The 21,949-nt window shown below is 44.0% G+C and overlaps 1 protein-coding gene across 4 annotated transcripts in view; it reads left to right on the top strand.

The window, feature by feature from the left end:
• Positions 1 to 4,697: 4,697 nt before the first annotated feature.
• The window catches only part of SPATA13 (spermatogenesis associated 13), a 58,767-nt gene continuing 41,515 nt past the window's right edge, over positions 4,698 to 21,949 (top strand). For 3 of the 4 annotated variants that reach the window (XM_066583504.1, XM_066583496.1, XM_066583487.1), the window contains exons 1-2: positions 4,698 to 4,915; positions 6,897 to 8,622. In XM_066583504.1, the coding sequence (XP_066439601.1) occupies positions 7,057 to 8,622 (1,566 nt within the window). In that variant the 5' untranslated portion in view covers positions 4,698 to 4,915; positions 6,897 to 7,056. Of the gene's footprint in view, positions 4,916 to 6,896; positions 8,623 to 18,322; positions 18,427 to 21,949 lie in introns of those variants that run through there. The other variant, XM_066583512.1, reaches the window with a different exon arrangement.

Raw genomic sequence — 21,949 nt, 5'->3', positions numbered from 1 at the left:
ACGTTGGGGTCACAACTTAGACCTGACCAGTGTCCACCCATATCTTGAGTCCCTCTGACAACCAGAAAGTGATCCAAACCTGCCATGCTCTACAGAACTCATCATGGGCATCACTCTCCCTTGCCCTCATTTCATCAAAGTGCATAAAGTCATTCAACTCCTCCACCCACATCGCCCTTGATGGAGGCGTGGTGGACTTCCACAGTCTAGGAATAATTCTTCTAGTCGCTAGAATGAAGAACCTCAGCAGACCCCTTTTAGTCTTTTCGATAGTGCCTGGAAGGATTGAGAGCAGGGCCATCTCTATAGTTAAGCTCACTCGCATCACACAGATATGATTAGACCTCCATAGCTCTTGAAACTTATAACCCAATGGGTCATAGAGAGCCTCCCTTACTTGGGCATACACCCCGCAAGATCCTTAGAGACCTTATACCAAGCTAACTACCCCCTCTCGATTAAAGACTTAGAGCGGGACTTGAATACTTGAGCATCCAATCTATCCTGGCTAGGTAGAATACACTCTATCAAAATGTCATGGCTTCCAAAATTGCTATATCTCTCCTATGCTTTGCCCATTCCTATGCCAGCAAGCAGATTTGAAACATTTACAATCCAAACTTTTGACCTTCATTTGGTCTAAGAAATCCAGGTATATCCAACAGTCTACTCTGTATGCACCTCAGAGCGCAAGAGGCCTGGGGGTTCCTAATATCTTAAAATACTACCACACAATCCAGTTAGCACAATTAACCTCCATTTTCTCCCGCCATGATAAACTCCAATGGGTATGGATTGAGTCACAGGCAGTTACCTCCCAGTCACTCAAAGGGGTCTTTTGGCATAGAGCGGAACATAAAAAAAGCAATCATTAGCCCCACCCTGTCTTCCTCTCTGGCGCTTTGGAACAGACTTTCTAAGAGATACAACTTGATATCTAAACACCTTCCTATATCCAGTATATTTTGTAATCCTGCCTTCCCTCCTGGTATGAACAAAACCGACTTCGGGTATTGAGTAGTCAGAGATCTCACTAGAATAGTTGATTTGTAGATAGGCTAGGATTTAGACAATTTGAGTTCTTTCAAGCTGTCCACTCTATTCCAAAATTCTTCGATTAAGTATTACGTACTAGCCCTTTAAAGAGGACAGGGCTGAATACTGTGGTGATTTTTGGAGGAAGTAGAGAGCTCTGTTCCCACTGCAGTGGCCAGGATTGGTATTACATTCATTCACTTCAATGGGAACATCTTCTATAATACCAATCCTGGCCACTGCATTGGCAACAGAGCTGTTATTCCCTGCGGAAATCAGCTCAGTGCATGGCACATTGGCTAAATGGTGGGGGGTTCTCGGTGACCAACTTGTACTGATATACTATTAATGGCCTAACATGAGAATACTTAACAACCCGTTTAATCACCACCATAAAAGGGCAGTCATTAAGGGATAAAGGGATTCCCATTTAGTGTATCTCACACATGATGTTTTACGTAAAAGATGATTAAATTGAAAAACTGAAAATGTATAATCTTAATGGGAAGTCAAATACATTACGCATCTATTCAGTTGTGTTCTTAGCACAGGCAAAACAACACCAAAATTGGTGAATACACTGTAAGGCACCACAGTATTTTGCATCACAATTTGTAAGCCAAAACCATGAGTGGGGCCAAATACAAATACTGGACATCACATGCCAGAGAATATAAAGATCTGGCATGTCAGATTTAGCTCATCTATTCCTTTGTTCCCAGTGGAGATAAGCGGCGTCATGGTACCTAGCAGCTACTGATCTGTATTCACAACTGAAATAAATATGCATGCTCAGCAGATCCAATATTGGAGGTTTATGGAAAATTCTGTAAAACGCATGTTTCTAGCTCCTATTGAATGTTTATAGGATGTCTGAGCTTAAATGGGCTGTCCAAAATTAGAAAGATATGGCAGCTTTCTTCCAAAAACAGCACTACCACAGTCTACAGGGTTGTCTGTGATATTGCAACTCAGCCCCATACACTTTAATGGATCTGAGCTGCAGTACCACACGCAACCTGTAGGCACTGTTTTTCCAATAGCCTACAATGATTTCCATTCCGTCCAGGCTCAGGGCTCAGGATCAGTGTTAGGCAAGTTGTTAGGCCTGAAAAAAAGCCAGTCCTAAACTATGCTTTGTTAGGAAAAAAATGGCATGGACCCAAAAAGATGCACCAAAAATGAGAGAAAATGCCACAAAAACAATGTATTTCATAGCTTCCTACTGACCTAAAAAGTGGCAAAAAAGCTCTAGGGAAGACACAACATTTTTCCTAATAGAGAAACCAGTCCACCCCCATAGAGGTTGTGCTAGGGAACTGCAGAGATGGGAACTTTCTTCATGTAATGTTATTGTTATCATAATTGGGAACACTCGCTTCACAAGTGGGAGAGATTAGTTAATAACTTGAAGGGCTTGTTGGGGAGGATTCTACATTCTCTGTGCGACTTGTCAGCAGAATAATCTAAAGACTGGTATTTATTAAAGTTTGGTCCCCTCTGTGTAAACTGCTTTAGTAGCACTTGTATATAATCTTCACATTGAGATCGACATGGCTGTATGGGCAACATTATGTAGATAGTTCTAATACATAGAGCTGATATTATTACAGTCACTGCTACTACAATAACACACACATATATATATATATATATATATATATATAATATATATATATACTCCAGGGGAGCAGCTATAGTGGGTGCAGACACAGCAGTCACATCAGGGCCTGGTACCTGATGTCCCCTCTGCCACATATGTAATTGGTAGATGGGGGCATGTTACAGATTGTGCATTGAAGCCCAAGACCTTTAAGTGACATTTCTGCATACACAGTGAATGGCCACTTTATTGGAAACACCGACCCTTTCGCAATTGGAGCTTCCCTGTATGGGGATTAAACATGTGATCCTGGAGTGCAGCAAAAAACCAAATGAACAAGTTTTCCATGGATGTTTTCATATGAATGCACATATAGAATGGGAAATTGCAAAGATCTTATTACTTCTAATTAGGTCTGGTCATTGGTTCCAGGGCCAGTATTTCTAAAAACTGTCAAGCTTGTAGGGGTTTTCTTGTGCAACAGTGCCGCAAGTATATTGAGAATGGTGTGATCATTGAAAAACATCCAGCACAAGGGGAGCACGTGGACATAAAGAATTTGTTGATGAAAGGGGTCAGAGGAGGATGTCAAGAATCATTCTGACGAATAGTCAGTCCACATTCAAGGATATTACAGATGAATACAATGCTGGTGTTTCAACTAATGTGTCCTAAAGGCTCATTAACATGGATGCACTATAAGGCCACTTTCACATGGCCGAGAAAACCGCACAAGATTTGTGGGCTGTAAGATGTTCCCAAACGCAATATCAGGCCAAGTTTTGCAGCCCAATATCGCATTCGCCTGTGTGAAATTAGCCTAACAGCAGACAAGCAGATCGAACGCCATTGCTGTCTATAAGAAAACAAAGTGCGCAGTGGAAAGACATCGCTGGATCAGATGAATCCAGATTGCTGTTGAAGCATGCTGATGGGAGGGTCAGAATATGGCAAAAGCAGCATGAATCAATGAACCCTTCCTGTCAGGTGTGAACAGTTCAGGCTGGTGAAGGGGGGAGTGATGGTGCGGGGACCGTTATCATGACACATTCTGGGTCACCAGATACCTGCGGATGGAGACCGCAATGAACTGCTGCTGTTCTAAAGCCCAAAGGAGGTCCAATGTGCTGCTAGATGGGTGTTTTCAATAAACTGGTCACTCACTGTAATATATATATATATTTATACACACACACACGTGTGTACTCCATTAAAGGGAACCTGTCACACCCCACAGCACCAGTACCCGACACTGAAAACCATGCATCAGACAACAATCTGACTCTCTTCAGATTCCCATGTACGCACAGGACTTTGGAAAGAGTCAGATTTTCACGCTGCGCGCTAAATTCAGAGGGGAACACCGCTTAAATCGCGGGTCAGTATAAAAATGCATCATCTGTCTCCCTTTCTCGTCTCCTACCAGAACTTAATGTATGGTGCTGTTAGGGGACGTGACAGGTTGCCTTTAAGGAACAAGAAGGAAACTGCAGACCTCATACATGCTGCTTCTTGAAGAACACATATACAGTAATTCTAGAAATCATGCCTCTATGTGTTCATCTAACAGCAGCTCCAATGTAACAATCCTTGCATACAGTAGTATCCGGAAGAAGCCAGGCTCTCCTAGTAGCTGTGGGGTATTTAACTGTCTCCTATGTAATCTTCTCTAATAACCTGTTAAAGTGCATTGTGTATGACACCATAGCTATATTAATGATCATCCTAGTGGCATGAAAGACATGCCTGGCAGCTCAGCTTTACCAACAATTAATCACATAGCTATCATTTACAACATATTGGAGGTATAGAGGCAGGGCTCCAATCCTATCTGCCCTCCTTCCTCCCATTCAGTGCAACACATCAGACTGCTTTGATTAAGTATGTTAATAAGTGTTGCTTCCCCAGTATGACAACTCAGCTATAGCCTGCACAAGCTTGTGTGGGAAGAGTTGGGAATAGGACTCCCCCTTCTTACAGCTTCCCCTCCCTCTGTCTCCAAGCCTACACCCTCCCCTCCTCCCTGCTGCACAATCCTACTGCTAGCCTGCTTCTCAGCTGAAGCCTGCACATCACACTGCTCCCCTGGACTTTTCTTAGGCTCATTCATGCACTTATGGACTCCTTGACTTCTCCAAATCCATAAGGATTATATATCACCTTTTGTTCCAAATGACATGCTCTGGAGAGAAAGGCAAGACAGGGGAGCTGCTACCTCCTCCAGCAGTGCAGACCACCAGACAGACTGTCTCTAGGCACCTTGCATCAATGTAACAGGTAGGCTTCCTCAGACAGCCATGTACCCCCTACTGATCAGCCACATCCAAATCTGAAATTCCAGATCTGGATGAATGATTTACTTTATAACCTTTTATGATATGTCATGTTTGGTTGTCTATGGCTACTCCTAACCACATAGCTTTGTAGTGCTGAGTGCAGCTCCAAGCTAAATGATTATTTTTGCATATATTATATACAGTCTGCTTAATTTTGCATTAATGCATGGAATAAAGAGATCCTGGAGAAGCTAAGGAAGTGATCTGTTTGCCATGACCTCCCAAGGGGAGGTGTACAGTACATGTGAGCTGGCAGTGCACCTGTTACCTGGAGGTGGAAGGTATACCCTGCATGATGGATATGTATTGACTAATAATGCAGCCTTGGACAAGGTATAGCCATCTAATAATTGTGGAATTGCAATTTATGTACCTAATAGGTTTGCTAGAACTTGTTTAGATGCTTTGCCACAGGTATTGCTAATATTGTGGATTGCATTGTTACTTTGTATCGTTTTATTGATAATATTGAACATTATAGTAGAAGACCATTCAAGGCGCTGGTAACTTAGCTACAAATACTAGATCATCTACAGCAGTGTTTCCCAAACTCCGAGCCTTCTTGACATCCCAACAGGTCAAGTTTTCAGGCTCTCCATAATTTTGCCCAGGTGATGGAATTATTGTCAGTCCCTCAGACTTCTTTCTATAGAATATCCTTAAATCATGACCTGTTTGGGGGGTTGGGAGGACTAGAGTTTGGAAAACACTGGTCTACAGAGAAGATGATGATAGATCACTTTCTGGGAGTCAAGTCTAGCCTGGGAAAACTAGTTATCTAACCAGTCAAGTGTGTGTGGCCAGTAGCCCTCCTGCTGGTTCTGGGTACTTTTGTGTTGCCAAGGGGCTTCATTTCCTGTTTGTCTTGTCATACTCTTGAAAGCTCACATTGATGAGTTTTGTTACTACTTGATCATTATTGTAAACTCAGCACAAACTTAAGGGGGGGGGATATTTGCTTTGTTTCTCCTACCACCTTAGTGTAGCTAACTTTTTCCTTTTTTTTTTTTTTTTTTTTTTTAAAGCATGGATTTATGGTTTATAATGTCTTACTGTATTCCGAAGTAACGCACTGACTGTGCAAGCAGCTAATTCTGGATTAGGTGTATCACCCGGCAACCAGTCAGTAATGAATAACCGGCTTGTAAATAAATCAAGTAGTGTGCCTTTCCAACCCTGCCCCCCTCCTGTGTCGTCATACTTCAGGCTAGTTTACACTGGCATGATTTGGGTACTTTTGAATAACCAAGTAAATATCCACATGAGTTCTGAGTTTACTTTAGGTTTTTATTAAGGATGGTATTAAAATTCGCTGTACGATGTTGGCCAGTGTAGATGACTTCAGGAGGTTTTGTGAACAGAGGGCTTGTTCATGTCGTAAAGATGATGGAAGTCTTGTATTTCGAGTGCCTGCGCAGTTTTTCCACTTTCTGTGATTCCACCTTACCCAAAAATATCCTGACAGTCTTGAATATTTCCTGATGTTTACACGGTCTGATGGTATTTCCTGCAGTAATGATACTTTTTACCTTATTTTGCTAAGGCTGCAAATAGACTTAGCTTTACAGTACTGCTGTGTCTTTGGTATGGTTGACATATAAGATTTTCCAGCTTTGTTTTCTCCTTAGAATTGCCCGACATTGAAAAACTTTTCACATGGTTTCACTTGCCACTTAACAATGAGATGAAAGCCCGTTTTCTGAGTTGAGTAGTAACCTCCTAATGAATGTTAACTGTCTTTCTGCTCTGCTGCAACTTTGACTTTCCAAGGTCTCATGTGACGGGGCTTTCTCCAATTAACGGGACTCCTTTCGTTTTAATAAAGCAGGATGCAATTCCCTGCCCCCCACACCAATTCCACTTGGGTAGAATTGTGTAAAGAGAAGGTTTTTTCTAAATGCTGTCTTTGTGTTTTTTTTAAGGGCGAGCAGAGGGCTGCAGTTGGGAACCTCCATGCAGACAATAGACGAGGAAAAGCAAGACACAAAAGACTTTCAGCAGATGACACTTTGCATGGTGATACAAGCTTATAGTATAACATTGTGGCCGAGCACCATAGATTGAATTTCTCCTGATGCTCACATGGTTGAGAGTATGACGTCACCCTCCAAGGGCTGTGGGAACAGTCCAATAGTAACCTCTCAAGGTATAGACAAAAGTGTCTCAAGAACTCTCTGTCACAATGGGACATGCAGCAATAAAGAAGACTCCCAGGATGATCAAGGCTCCTTTAAGTCATCAAACCTCTTCACTAGCCCAAAACAACGGCTGAGTCCTAATAATGAAAGGCCCCGTTCCATGATCGGTGTGGGAAACTCCTCAACCTGGAATGCATTATCCTCTCTGAGGAAGATGGGCTCTTTCAAAAAACTTAAGTCATCGGTTTTACAAGGGATCCAAGCAAAAGAAAATTCAAACATCGTAAGTGAACGTAGAGGTGATGTTCAGAAGTGCTTGTCTTCGGAGTGTTTGAGTTCTCAGACCACTTGCAGGTTGACTAGTTCCAAATCTTCGCCTGATCATTGTAATTTGGTGGATGGACTCCAGTCTGATGGATCTGATATGGAGGAGACTGATAACGCCTTCTTGAGAAGCACTCATAGATCCCGTAGTATTAGACGTGCCTACGGAGCTGGGCGAATCAATTTATTGGACAACGACAAAATGCGTGTAGGCCATAGCCCTCTAAGCTTGTCACCTGTTGGAGCGGAACAACATGTGTGTGAAATCATAGTAAAGGACTTGGAAAGCAACAAAGTCATCTACAGACGAAGTAAAAGCACAGACAACCTCAACTTTCTCAAAAAGAGCTCTTTCAAAAGGAAATCTACCTCAAATCTAACAGATGTAAAATCCAGCAGTGAAAAGGAGATCCTACAAAAAAGTACTCTGAGCACCTCTGCAGATACTGATAATCTTGGTGGGACTCCTGAAAGAAGATCAAAGCGATGGAGAAGTCCAATCAGGGCAAAGGACTTTGACAGAGTATTAAAGATAATGGGCAACGTTACAGATGGACATTGGAAAAGAGAAGGTAGCAAGTGCAGCTCTCCAACATCTGAAGAAACCCACAGGAGTAGACCAAACAGTCGGCTGCATGACGACTACTCCAGGAGAGTTTCTAGCACTGCTGACTCCGAGAGAAAGAGGTGTCTATATAATCCATATTCCCCATCTTCTGAAGCTAAGAATTCCACCAGAACCCATACGAACAATCTTGAAACACATGTGCTGCCTACTAGCTTGACCATGTCCGAAGGCCTTTCTGAGACTTGTAGCTCATCTCCTACAAGCAGTAGCTTGAGCCAGTTGGCCAGCGATGTCTTTTACTCAGACTCTGAGGAACCCAAACCAATCCCTCATTCTGCCTCAGATTTAGGAATTCCTGGAACACCCGTAAGACCAACGGCTCCCAAGCCGCAGAGCCCCAGTACTATCGTTTGTACCAACCGCAACAGCACTTTATCATTGAGCTCTATGGAAAGTGATGAAAGGGCTGAATTGTGTGCCATAAAAGTGGACAGAAGTCCCCAGTCCTTCAAGGATACCATAAAGCTTACTTATTATGATGATGGTAACGAGGATAGTGGAATCAGCAGCCATTCTCAGTTGAGTCTTAATGTGGTTAATGAAGAAAAACGTGAGGAGGTAAGAACAACAGTGATGACATTAATTTCCGCCCACACTTTATAGGATGTGACAATGTAAAGCCTCATAAAAGAAATAACTTGTGTAGAGAAACATGGAGGCTTTGCTGATTGCATCTGGTTAGATGATTGAGGTCATTCTATGTTTTTTTCTGGTTATAATCCTGAATGATCACTATTGGCAAAACTTTTTTGTATGTTAGGCTTCTTATTCTAGAATGGTAAAGTTGGAGGTCAATGGTACCAATACACTCATAACTTATGCAGAACCCTTTTTGCATTAGTTGCTGTGCTCTGGTGTCTCAAGATGGAGCATATCACATAGGAAACAAACATAAGGCACTACATGCCGTCTATCCACATGACTCATCGTGTAAGGATACTCTGACATATTAAACTTCTGGTACTCTGTGGAAGTGCCATAAGGAGCTCCATCTTGAGACCTGCAAGCATGGACTCTGCATTAAAAGTCTAGTCTTTCTCTTTTTCCAGTTAATTCCATAATCTGATACTTTCATACTGTTAGGGCTGTATGAACATGGTTGTATCACGGCTCAGCATTGTACAAAGCCATCGTAGAGAAACAATAGAAGCCTATGGACCTGCTGTATCTCCATGTACTTCTGATATATGGAGGCGCATGGAAGTTATTTCTTTTGTCTGATTCTGCATTAGGTCGGTCTCACACGACCGGATTTGAATGGTGGATTCTGCGATCACTGTCCGTGCAGACTATCCACAGTAATACGTGGGCATTGAAAGGCATGTATTTTCAAAGTCTCCTTTATACTTGCGAGTATGGATTGCGTATTCCGCAAGTGGAAGGAAAATCGCAGCATGCTCTATTTTACCACGGATTCCGCGAAGACTGGCTCCATTGATGTCTATGGATAAGTGCGACCCGCAGCCCGTACGCAGTTAACATTTGAGAGACAGCATTACCTGAGTGATGTTGTCCTCCTTTCTTGTGTTATTCCCTGCATGCGATCCTTCTGCCATGCGGACAATAAGCTATCCATACGCATACATTCACGTGGAAAACTGCACGCATCCAGGACCGTACACGCCCATTTACAATTTTTTTTCCACAATGGATCGCAGGTAGAGATCAACGAGCGTACTCGTTAAGGCAAATTACTCGAGTGAGTATCGCCATTTTCGAGTACATGCCTGCTTGCCTGAAAAGATTCGAGGGGGAGGGGGAGATCTCCCTCTGCCTCTGCCTCTGCCTCTGCCTCACTCCCGCAACTCACCGCTCACCCCTGCCGGCCGCCAAATCTTTTCGGACGAGCAGGCATGTACTCGAAAATGGCGATACTCGATCGAGGAATATGCCTTAACGAGTACGCTTGCTCATTTCTAATCGCAGGTCTTCTGCTGCAGATATTCGCATGCGGAATCCGAGCCGTTCGTGTGAGCCCAGCCTTAGGCTGCCTGTCCACAGGCAAGATGCCATAGCGAGAACCCCGGCAATAAAGCGCCCGCGGAGCTCGCATCACGCGCTTTCCGTAGGATAACTAACTATGCCTACAGGGCCTTAAAGCAGTTTTTATGCTATTGACATTTATCACCTACTGCCTATTCACTCTGAATGCCCCATGCGATTGGAGTGGTGGAATGCATGAATGTCCACCACTCCATTCGCTTCTAAGGAGTGGAGAGAAATTGATGCAGTCGGAAATCTTCCTCCAACCCATAAAGATGAATGGAGCGGTGATCATGCATGCGCACCACTATGCCATTCATATGGGGCATTTGGGGTGTGTAAATCTCCCAGATCACTAGTAGTACCAGCGCTTGGACCCCTAGCGATCAGTCATTTATCTCCTAACCTGTGATTGGGGAATAAATGTCTTTAGCGGAATATCCCTTTAATGAGGTTATACACTAGATATATTTTGTCTAAACCTGCTGGCTCGGGTCATAGTCTAATGTGTATGGAGGTCTTCTGACTCTTCCCTGATGGGAGATGTTGGGGAGAGAAGGATCTGCTTGTTAGATTTCAACTGCCTGCTCCTTCTATTCTCTAGAGATAAGCAGCTGCCAGAGGTGTGCACGCTCCTCTGAATGTGTATGAGGACGAGAGCATTTGTCTGACATCTATCTAGTGTGAATGGCCAGCCAGGGGCGTAACTATAGGGATACGGTTGCACCGGGGCCCAGCAACCTTAGGGGCCCACAAGGCCTCTCTTCTCCATATAGGGAGCCCAGTACGATGAATAAAGCATTATAGTTTGGGGGCGCCGTTACAGATTTTACATTGGGGCCCAGGAGCTTCAGGTTACGTGGCCAGTCTTAGGGCCCGTTCACACAGGCGTGAGCGTATTTCAGCGCGTGAATACACAGTGTACTTGTGCACTGAAAAGCACTTATTACCTGCAAATTTTGGCACTTCAGTGGGATTTTTGGCATGTAAATACGCAGCATATTTACACATGTAAGTAAATACACAGAAGGGCCTATTCTTTGATATGTGAATATGCATGTTGCATGCATATTTGCACTAGCACATTCACTTCTAGGGCCTATTGGTGCTTAATACGCATCCAAATAGGGCATGACTGAAACTCACCTGGGAAATACACAGGTGTGAACTAACCATTAGAATCAATGGGTTTTACTCACCGTGTATTATGCACAAGAAAATCAGCATTTTGTCAACTTTGTGAATGAGCCCTTATAGTCTGATTCTATTATCAATGTTGTTAGAGTTCATCAACACTAATTGTATCCTATATCCATACAAGGTAGTGCAAATATTATTATGTGGCACCTTTTGGAAGAATTTGTAGAACTAGATGTCCTATCCGAGCTCATCCAGGAGGTGGATCTTTACTGGCCGTTCTCCGTCCAGCTTCCCTTGATGATTATTGCCAGGATCCTTCAATGGAAACCAGAGGCGTAACTTGAAGCTCCAGGGCCCAATGCAAAACTTGTAACAGGGCCCCCAACTATAATGCTTTACTTATAGTACTGGGTTCCCTATATGGAAAGAAGAGGCCTTATGGGTCCCCTAAGGCTCCTGGGCCCGGGTGCAACCGCATCCCGCACCCCTATTGTTTCCATCAATTGATTACTATGTAACCGTGGTTCTGTAATATTTGTACTTTTGTCTTTCTGTATCCCCCGTCTATGTAAGCGCTGCGGAATATGATGGCGCTATACAAATAAAGATTATTATTATTATTATCCCCTGCATCCTCTACAGTTACGCCCCTGATGGAAACCTATACGTTGATCAGAACCGGTAATCTTGCATTTTGCGCTGACTTCCTCTGTATCTTCAGATGAATAGTCTCTTTGGGCTGGTGCAACTTCTTTAGATCCTTATCTAATCTCTGGGTTTGTCTCTAAACATAGGTTTGTGTAGTCTAAAGTGCAGATTGTTTCCTGCTCACTTTGCTAGAATTAGGGCTTTGCTTTTAATGATAGCAAATCTAAATGCCGCGGCACTTTACTTTAGTAGTTTTTACCTTAAGGCAGCTGGAGCATATGTTGTATTACTTCCATAATTTATAATGAATTACATGAGACAAAGCGAGTGCGGTGCAATGCTTTGTTACATTTAGTCATCCTGTGGCGCCCTCTAGTGGACGAAGAGCCTAACTATAACAAGTGTTCAAATATTTAGCATGTTTGTCACATCAAGTATGTGTTCGCAGGAATGATTTCTACTGAAAACATAACAGTGGTAAAAACGGCACCAAACGGCACATTGTTTGTTGCAGATTTTGGTGTAGAAATGCTGCAGATTTGCAAAGCAAAAGGGGAAATCGGCAGTGAAACTCTGAAGCAAACAATGGATGAAGTCTGTAAAGATCTGATCCTCATGGGCTGTACTGTAAATGCTGTGGATTTTCTGTGTGACAATTCTGCATGGAACGGTCTGTGGCGTTTAGACCTTATGGGAAATACTTGCAACTTCTAGACTCCTGCATGATGGAGTTGATTTTATAAATGCTTTTCTAATGAGCATTGCCCTGCATGTGTCACAGCCTTCCCAAAGTGATGGAGGGAGAGGATAAATGTGGAATTAATAAAAGCCTAATCCTTCATGTCCAGTGTTACATAGCCATAATATGGTCACGTCACTGTGATGTAGTCCCCCCCCCCCCCCCCCCACCCTACGGTAGGTTCGGTTGAGTAGAACCAGAGGCCATCAGTAGGTTCTGTGATTCTCTCCAGTTCCGTTCACTAGAATCACAGGGTATCTGGGTGCCGCTGCCATACGGCAAAAGTCTATAAAGTGGTTGTAATATGGAAATATTGCGCAAAATAACAGACTTTCAAGGCCAGTGAAACCACTGCGGGACACCACTTGGTTGGGTTCTGCAACTTTCATCAGTAGAAAACAACCAAAAAGTTGGCTGCTAGGAGCAAACTTTTAGGGTGCCTTCACACATGGCGTACATTCAGTAGAGTTTCCTGCGGAAATTCCTTAGTACTTAAAGTGTAAAACATGAAGGAGATTTCTGAAAAAGCATTGCTGATGCTCAGACATCGCATGTGCAAATATGCGATTTCGCACCGCTCGCCAGTGTGAAGGAGCCATTAGTTGAATTGACTACCTGTCTCCTTGCAAAGGCTTAGATTTGTATAATTGCTTATTCCCAGGCAAGCTCTTTCCATAGCCCCAAGGAATTGAGTGGGGAGAGCCTGGAACAAGCACAACCGCCTCACCTTTGAGATCCGTGGAGAATGCAGCAACCAGTGAGCGACTGGTAAATGGGGTCTCAGATTCCCCCTCTTATGACATATCAAGTAACTTCAGCCATAGTGCAGCGAATAGACCATTTTAGTGCATTAAGGATAAATTCTTAACTCCAAATCAGTAATGATCCAGATTGTACAACTGGAGGAGATGAACAGGCTTGAGAAAGGAAGTGATTCCCCTGAAACATGTCAAAAGGCATGTGCCCCAACCTGTTCCACCTTCTCTACTTTTCCACGCTGGACCACTGCCACCTTGGACTGACGTTGTCTATTCTCTGCACCGTGCTATGATATACATGGAAGACTTGCATACAAAGTTAGTGCTTTCAGTGATTGTGTTTTCCGAAGAGTCATGGAAGAGCCTTAACCGTATTAGTAGCAGCTGCATTCCGTGGCCTTTGGTTCAGTGCTCACATGTAATATCCTATAGACACGCTTAAGATAAAAATCAGGCATGTAGTCTCAGCTTCATCTCATGGAGCAAGTATTTTGTCTTGTCTTTGGGTTGTGATGCACAGCTATCCCATGTGTGCTTTAGGCCGCCTTCACATGGGTGGCAAAATCGCACGAGATTTGTGCATTGCGAGGCACACAATTATGAACCCTATTCTTTTGAATGGGGCCATGTACATAAGCGATGTTTTCCTGCATGGAACCATGATGCGGGAAATAAATTGCTTCGTGTCCTATCTTGTGCGTGCCCTTGCATCGCAGCGCCCATGGTTTTCAATGGGGCTGGCAGCAGCATCACACCACGTGCTAGGTGAATGCGATGCAAAGTCTGCCATTGAAAACAATGGGAGAAACTCCGGGGTCCAACACCGCAGCTGACAGCCGCCCCAGAGGATCCCTGCATCCCCGATGCTGTTTTACCATGAAAATACCTCGCATCCACAGGGATTTCATATGGACAGTGAGCGCGATAGGGGTGCGGGATTCATGTCCTCATATCACGCTCGTCTGTGTGAAGTTGGCCTTACAGAGGTATTCTCAGCTTTAGACATTCATGGTATGTTCACACATTATGCCAAAAATGTCTGATGGGTGCTGGTCCCAGAGGTGGAAACCACATCCATCCCCATAAGCGGACACCCCCCGACCCATGCCAGTGGACACAATCGGGCATCTTGCTCACATCCAGCTGGAGAATGAATGGAAAGGTTGCCTCTCCATTCACTTCTGTGGGAGTTTGTCAACCATGCATGCTTGGCTGTTTCTGTGAGTCAGTCCCATAGAAGTGAATGGAAAGATACATGCATGCATGGCTACCTCTCCAACCAGACTGGACTGGCATCAGTTTGACCATTGTTCTGGAGATGGGTGCATCTATAAGACAGTTATGTTATAATTGCCTTTTAAGTAGTGTTGAGCGAACCAAACATGTGGAACCCTGTTTTGGGTTGAGCTTTGCTAAAAGTCAGTTGAAAGTATACTGTAACCACAGGTAGTTTGTCCCGTCTGAACATGATGATGGTGATTATTCCCCACCTGTGGCTCAGTGGTTATCGCTGTTACCTTGCAGTGCTGGGGTGCTAGGTTCAAATCTGACATCTGCATGGAGTTTGCATGTTCTCCCTATTTCAGTAGTCAACCCTAATTTATAGAACACATGCATATTACACAGTGTTTTACATCACTTGATATTGGGCTCTGATCCCATTGGGGCTCACAGTCTATATTCACCTATTAGTATGTTTTTGGAGTGTGAATGGAAAACCAAACAAATACAGGGAAATGTGCAAATTCCACGCGGATATTGTCCTTGGTCAGATTTGAACCCAGGACCCCAGCAGGGTAACAGTGCTAACCACTGAGCCACTATGCTGTTTTATTTCCCTCCTCCTGCTCTGGAATAGTCTATTCTAGAAATTGGAGGGAGGAGGAAGCATGGTGGTCCAGTGTTAAGCACTGTTACCCTGGGTGTCCTGGGTTCAAATCTAACCAATGACATTATCTGCATGGAGTTTGTAAGTTCTCCCTTTTTGGGATGGTCTTCTTCTTTTTTTCCCCATAAATAATGCTTCCTGCGTTTTATTAGGCCTCATGTCCACGGGGAAAATCAGGCCCGCTACGGATTCTACATGGAGAATCTGCAGCGGGTCCCTCCTGCCCCGCGGACATGAGCGCTGAAAATACGAATAAATAAGAATTTACCTATCCGTAGCGGGCGGCGAAGCTCTGCTCTTCCTCACGGCCGGATCTTCTTTTTCGGCCGGCGGATGAATTCCTGACGCCGCCGGCATGCGCCGGGCACATCCGCCGAGCCGAAGCAAGGGAGATGCGGCCGTGAGGAAGAGAAGAGCTTCCCGGCCCGCTGCGGGTGAGTAAATGCTTTTAATTCCTATTTTAGGTCTCCCGCGGATCCGGACGGCTTCCATAGGCTTCAATAGAAGCCCGCGGGAGCCGTCCCCGCGGGAGACCCGCATGAAAATGGAGCATGGTCCAGATTTTTTCATGCTCCATTTTTTTTAAAATCCCTTTTATTGACGATCCGCGGGTATTTATGTACCCGCGGGTGGTCAATGCATCCCTATGGGGTGCGGATCCGCGTGCAGGTAATCCCCTGCGGATCCTAAATCATATTTTCCCCGTGGACATGAGCCCTAGTCTTATTTTGATCTACCTGTTCCGACTGCATACATATACAGGTTCCCCCCAGATTGTCAGACATTCGCTGCGTATGACAATCCTGAGGACACGACCCGCCTGTTGTACACAAGTGAACTCTCTCAGATCCCCACAGGGCACTAGAATCTGTTATATAAAATAACTATTTATTTCCATTGAAACTTGGATGCTCGTTGTATATCTGTATCTATTCGGGTCAGTAGTCGCTGTGTGCAATTGCATAAAGATGGGGGCCGAGGCCAATCTTAACTGTGCACGGAATTTAGGATGTGAGCTGTGCGCTAAAGAAATAGGGCATGAAAGGCTGATTACTAAGAGGAAACTCTACTAAATCTCATTTACATGATAAAAATCCAACTTTGCCATAGTTTTCTGATGCAGCTTTTTCCGAATTGCAGTCGAACTCCATGGGATGGGGTGGCCCTTAGGTACCGGGGCCCGGGTGTGAGTGCTTCCTACACTGTCTATAATTGGGCCCTTGCATCTTTAAACACCGTTTCATATTTTAAATCTATCAATAATCTACATATCACAGCTCAGCGTACTCACCTTTGTTTTTCTAGCTGCAAAGCAAACAAACGCGAAAGGCACGGTTCCTTTCCATGAAAATAAATCCCTCTTAAGGCCCTTTTACACGGAACGATCGTTCAAAGGGGCGAAAATGAATGCTAATGGTTCAGTGTAAACACAGCCAACGATCGAACGATAAATCCTTGGCTTTTTGTTCATCCTTTTGATGAGCCAGACATAAAACCATTGTTGACTCATCGTTCGGTTTAAATACGGATCGCTCAGTCCTTCTCAGTCACTTATACTGGCAATATCTGTGCCCGCGAGAAACTTAGTATCCCTCTGGATTCTAATGCTAAGGCCGGCTGCACATGGGCGGGTCTGATACCACATGCGGGAGCCCACAGCGGAATCTGACCCTGTGCTCGGCCAGCATTTACATATGCCCGTATTTTCTTCTTTTATGTACTGCAGATGGGCTGCACGGTTCGCCGTTGGACATGTGCAGTACAGATAGTTATATATTACTATTTATTTTTTTAAACTCCTGCTTTTCCCTCGGAGTCCGCAGCCCATCCGCAATGTGAATTACAGATAGGTCACAGGTTGGATGACTTTTATTGACTTCAATGGAAGCCGTCTGTCCGGAATCCGCACAAAAATGGAGCATGGTGGGATTTTTTTTTTTATCCTCAAGCAGAAACCACAATCGGTTTCCGCTCATGTGCATGAATCATTTTTACATTGCATGCTATAAGAGGTATTTGTTGCGGAATCTGGAGGTGGTCGCCCGCTCAGGATTCCGCAATTCAAATCCGCCCGTGTGCATTCACCCTAAATAGGAGAAAATCCTGGCTCTCAGGGATCCAATAAACTCATCCACAGTTGCCAATTTAAGCTCTGACTCGGTTATAGTGTTTCTAAATTATTTTTCCATTGTTCTTGGGCATTGAGACTTCCCCCTCCCCTTTTTTTTTCCTCTTCATTTTTTCCCCTTTTTACCCAGTGCCTTCCCACCCCCCTCCTATTCTATACTTGTAATATTCTTATCTGATTGTCTGTCACACTCTAGTCTCCTCTGTGTATTCCAGTCACTTCCCTGCAGTGCAGCCTCCTGCCTGATGCTTATCAGGCACCATCTTGAGATTTTTTTACTTTCAGTTTCACATCAATCATGATGCATTAGCTAAGACTATACCATTCTGCCTGCTTGGTGGGAAGTTTGATTATCATATTCTATAGTCGCCTGGATAAGTTACAGCCCATAAATATACAGTTGTGAGTGTGAGCTGTGACTTCCTCTATTACAACTGTGTGACCATTATTTGTAACTGTGGTAGGAATGCCTGTATCCTCCGGTAAGATGTTTCAGTGGTAGATCTATGTCTCACACAGACTGAGAATCTGACTAGAAAATGAACACATAACCCCAAGTAGATCTGACCTGGTCAGAACTGAGGTCACATGACCATCTGAGAGAAACTGCTGGGAGTTTCAGATGGAAAGGAATAACTTACCAAGCAACACTAGCTGAATTATATATACGGGGGATAGCTACATAATTAGTGAATTATAAAGAGTCACTCAGGAGATTTTTTTTAAGTTTATAGTTCCTTTTCTGCATGTGGAAGTTGCCCGTAGGTTGCTGAGCTTTCAGCTCATGGCTATGAAGCACTAGCAGAACAAGTCTGTCTGAGCTGAGTAGGAAGGAAGTCTTATTACACATTAAAGACTAATTGCAAAACCTAAGATGAGAACGTTCACTTCACACATTTGTTCTGTGGGTGGAATTCTCGGTTTTGTGTCACTTCTTCATGCCAGCTGCATGAGCGCGGCACTGTGGGCCACATCACTAGAATACTTCTACGTGGGGGCAGTATACCCGACCCCTGTAATCTGGGTAATGACGGACCAGCATCTAACGCCTGGCAGAAGGAAAATCCCTACACATTTGGTGAGTTGAGGTGCTAATGAGTAAAATCTGAGCAGCCCAGCACTTGCCGTGGGGAGCTCTCGGCACCATGTCTTGCGATTTATGAGGACTACTTGGCAGCCATTGTTGGGTGAACTTCCGAATATGTTAAGGCACACCTGTCGCCTCTGGTTTTCTGTTTTGAACTCCTTTGAAATTATTAGGGTTGCGGTTTACAAAATGGCATAACTATTTGTGCCACGTTTCCTTAGGACTGAGGGAAGGGTATGTTGATGCAAACATCTTAGCACGTTTCTCAGTAAATGCCACATCTAAAAGCAAACGCAATACACCTGCATATAGGCTGGCATGGCAAGATGTGGGTAGCAAAAGAACCAGCTGTTGGTTGGGTTGACTGTGCCCCCCTCCACAGACTGTGTATAGGCGTACTCGCATTAAATGTTCTTGGTAGGGCCCAAAACTAAACTAACTAATGTGATACACATTTAATTATAAAGCTTGATAAATTAGAGGCGGACACCGGTGTAGGGGGATTAGAGAATGCTGCTGTACCTTTTATTGTATAGAATATCTTTGCAAACCATTAAAGATGTTTTTCCATTCATTACCTATTGATGGTCTATCCTAAGGACTGCTCTTGTGCGCTGAGCCGCTTCCTGCAGGAAGCAGACGGCTTTGTTCTTACTGTAGTGGCCAGGCTTGGTATTGCAGGCCAAGTTCCAATTCATTTCAATGCTGGCAAGGCTTGCAATTGCAGGCATAGAAATTAAATCGGAATTTGGCCTGCAATACCAAGCCTGGGCACTACAGTAAGAACAAAGCTGTCTGCTTCCTGCAGGAATCTGTTCCATGCACGAGCTTGCTGGCTTTGGCAAACAGTTGCTCAGTAGGAAATCCTCGGCAATTGATTTCACCAATCTACTATTGATGATCAATCCTTAGGATAGATCATCAATTGTTTACAGCTGGACAACCTCTTTAATTTAGGTTCGCTTTAAAAGACAGTCTCAACTTTGAAAACAGTATAAAAATAAATAGCTTTGACAACCCTTTTTAAAGGAGTTGTGCTAAGATGGGTCCCCTGTTAATATGCCTTAATTGGGACTGTGAACATTACAGGGGGTCTTATAGAGAGCGGCTTTGTGAATTTGTATGAGTATCTGAGTTAGGAGAAATGTTATGTGAAGGAAGATCTGATGTAGTGATGTATTTAACACTAGGCATTTCTACCGGATGCTTCCCCTTTATTTTACTGCTTTTGCCAAAATCGCCATCCAGTCAGTCACTCTTCATAAACATAACTATACTCGGCCCTGACGCCTTTTGTGAAAATTGCAACAATAAAAAGCCCTTGCTACAATCATGGCAGTCGTCCTACCAATGGATAAGCTCATTTCTTCAGACTACTGCTTTTTGCCTTCACATAATTCTCCAGCCTTTTAGTCCAAATGCATGTGAAAGCATCTAAAATAGAACAGAGGCCTCTCAGTATTATCTGCAGGAGGTGGACAGAGCAGGGAGGCTGTGCAGTGCAGCCCCAGCCCGAACCTGCAGAGTAGGAAGTAATGTCAGAAAGAGGGGGCGTCATTACGGCGACCACAGTCCAGTAACTGCAGATTTTGTTGTTTTCTGTAACTTTAAGGATTATTTTGCACAGAGGATATTTAAAAGCTTATATGTGAGGGGCAAGAATAGAAGAAATAACAGCCCTGGTGTGATAACTTTCTCATTCTGCAGCATACTAATTACATCATAGCAGTTAGTGCCAACTGCCATAATAGTGCATTGCAGTGAAGGTATTTTTTCTGAATTCATGTCAGAAAAATAGTTTACTTTTCGCTCTTCCTGCGTTTTATGTAGGACTAAAAATCATCGTTGGCCCATTAACTTACCTTGCAGTTTAAATATCGTTGAGTTGTTCTCATTCATTAATACGACGTGTTTATCAAAAAAAATATTTAAATATAAAACATGACTTTTCCAATGCTTTTGGATATTTGAGTGGTGCTATTTACGTGGAACCCATAGCTGTAGTGTGAACCGGTATTCCTTGCCACTCCTAGACAGTAATATGCCTCTGTGACAGTATTATGACCGGTTAAGTAATATGTAATACCGCAGTTTAAATAGTCTCGTATGCACAAGATAAATCAGGAGCAAAAATCTCATTTCTGTCCAATAGCATTAGCACTGAGTGATTAGTCTGGCCGGCGATGACCTTGGGAAGTGCAGGATACTCCAGGACAATATATAATGCAGTGCTGTATGCGGGCAAGCGGTCTCCCAGAAAAGACGCCTAGGTATGAACGCTATCCAGTGTTACATATTATATATCAGGACAGATTCACACGGGCAAGAGTGATATCGCTTGTGTGAATAAGCCCTTAAAGGGAACCTGTCATGACCTTTGAGCCCCATAAAATACGTTATGGAGCTGAAAGTTCCCATGAGATGTCCAGGGAGCAATATTTTATACTCCGGTGCCATAGAAATGAATGGGAGAGAGCTCATGCAGAGCAGACTGAAGGGAGTCACACTGCTGCCATGCAGAGACTTCAGGGAAACGCAGCGCTCAGTAAGGCCAGTCTCGTATGGACCGGTCAGATTCCGCACATGGGAGCCCGCGGCAGAATCCGTCCCAGATCACGGCTGATGTCCGCGTGTATCTTCCTTTTGATTTCTTCTGTCCGTGCAGGTGACTATCGCGGATTCCACAATTTAATCCCGGTACTTGTTGGCTATAAGGGAGGGTGGAAAATAACTCAGAATCGCATTATCAATAGCTATTATCTGCATTTAAAAATCAAAATGGGTACATTACACCCCAAACGCAACCATTCTTGTCGGCCAAAGATTTTTTTCTGCAGTGTGACTGGCCCGGGTGTTCCATTTGGAGCACTGTAAGCACAAGCAGCGCCCCTCAAAATACCCTACTATGGCCAACATAGAGCCAACTACCGCGTACTGCCCTTATATCGCTGAGAATTGCCACTTACCTCAGTTCCTGCGATGACCGCGCTGAACCGTTCAGACTGAACGCATATTTTTGCACAGATTCTATGCTGAAACTTGTGTCAGATCTGATGGCTGTCCGCCCCCGATGCAAGTGACTGGGGTTTCTGCAACACCATTAACCCGCATCGCAAACTGCTCAGTGATGACTGTCACTTTTGGATTTCTAATCCAGATTCTTTGGGGGGGGGGTAAAAAAGTCAGATTTCCCTGCGAACATATCTCAATACTTAGCTCTGCTGGTCATAGTGGGAAAGCTGAGGCCCAATGCACACAGGCGTATTGGCATTGCGGAATCCGGAATGGGCATCTGCCTCCAGATTTCGCAGTAAATACTGCCCATAAACATGCTATTGAAAATCGCTTTTCCGTGTCCGCAAGCGGAAAATCGTAATTAATTTCCGCTCGTGGACATGGAAAAGTGATTTCTCAATAGCATGTTTAAAAAAATCGCAGCATGTTCTAATTCAGCACGGATGGCTTCCATTGAAGTGTACACTGCGGACGGGCCACGGAATACGTGTCATCGCCT

The sequence above is a fragment of the Eleutherodactylus coqui genome, chromosome 1 (genome assembly GCF_035609145.1).
Source record: "Eleutherodactylus coqui strain aEleCoq1 chromosome 1, aEleCoq1.hap1, whole genome shotgun sequence".
Lineage (NCBI taxonomy): Eukaryota > Metazoa > Chordata > Amphibia > Anura > Eleutherodactylidae > Eleutherodactylus > Eleutherodactylus coqui.
The sequence above is the reverse complement of the archived record's forward strand: the minus strand, read 5'-3'. Positions and strand labels throughout refer to the sequence as shown.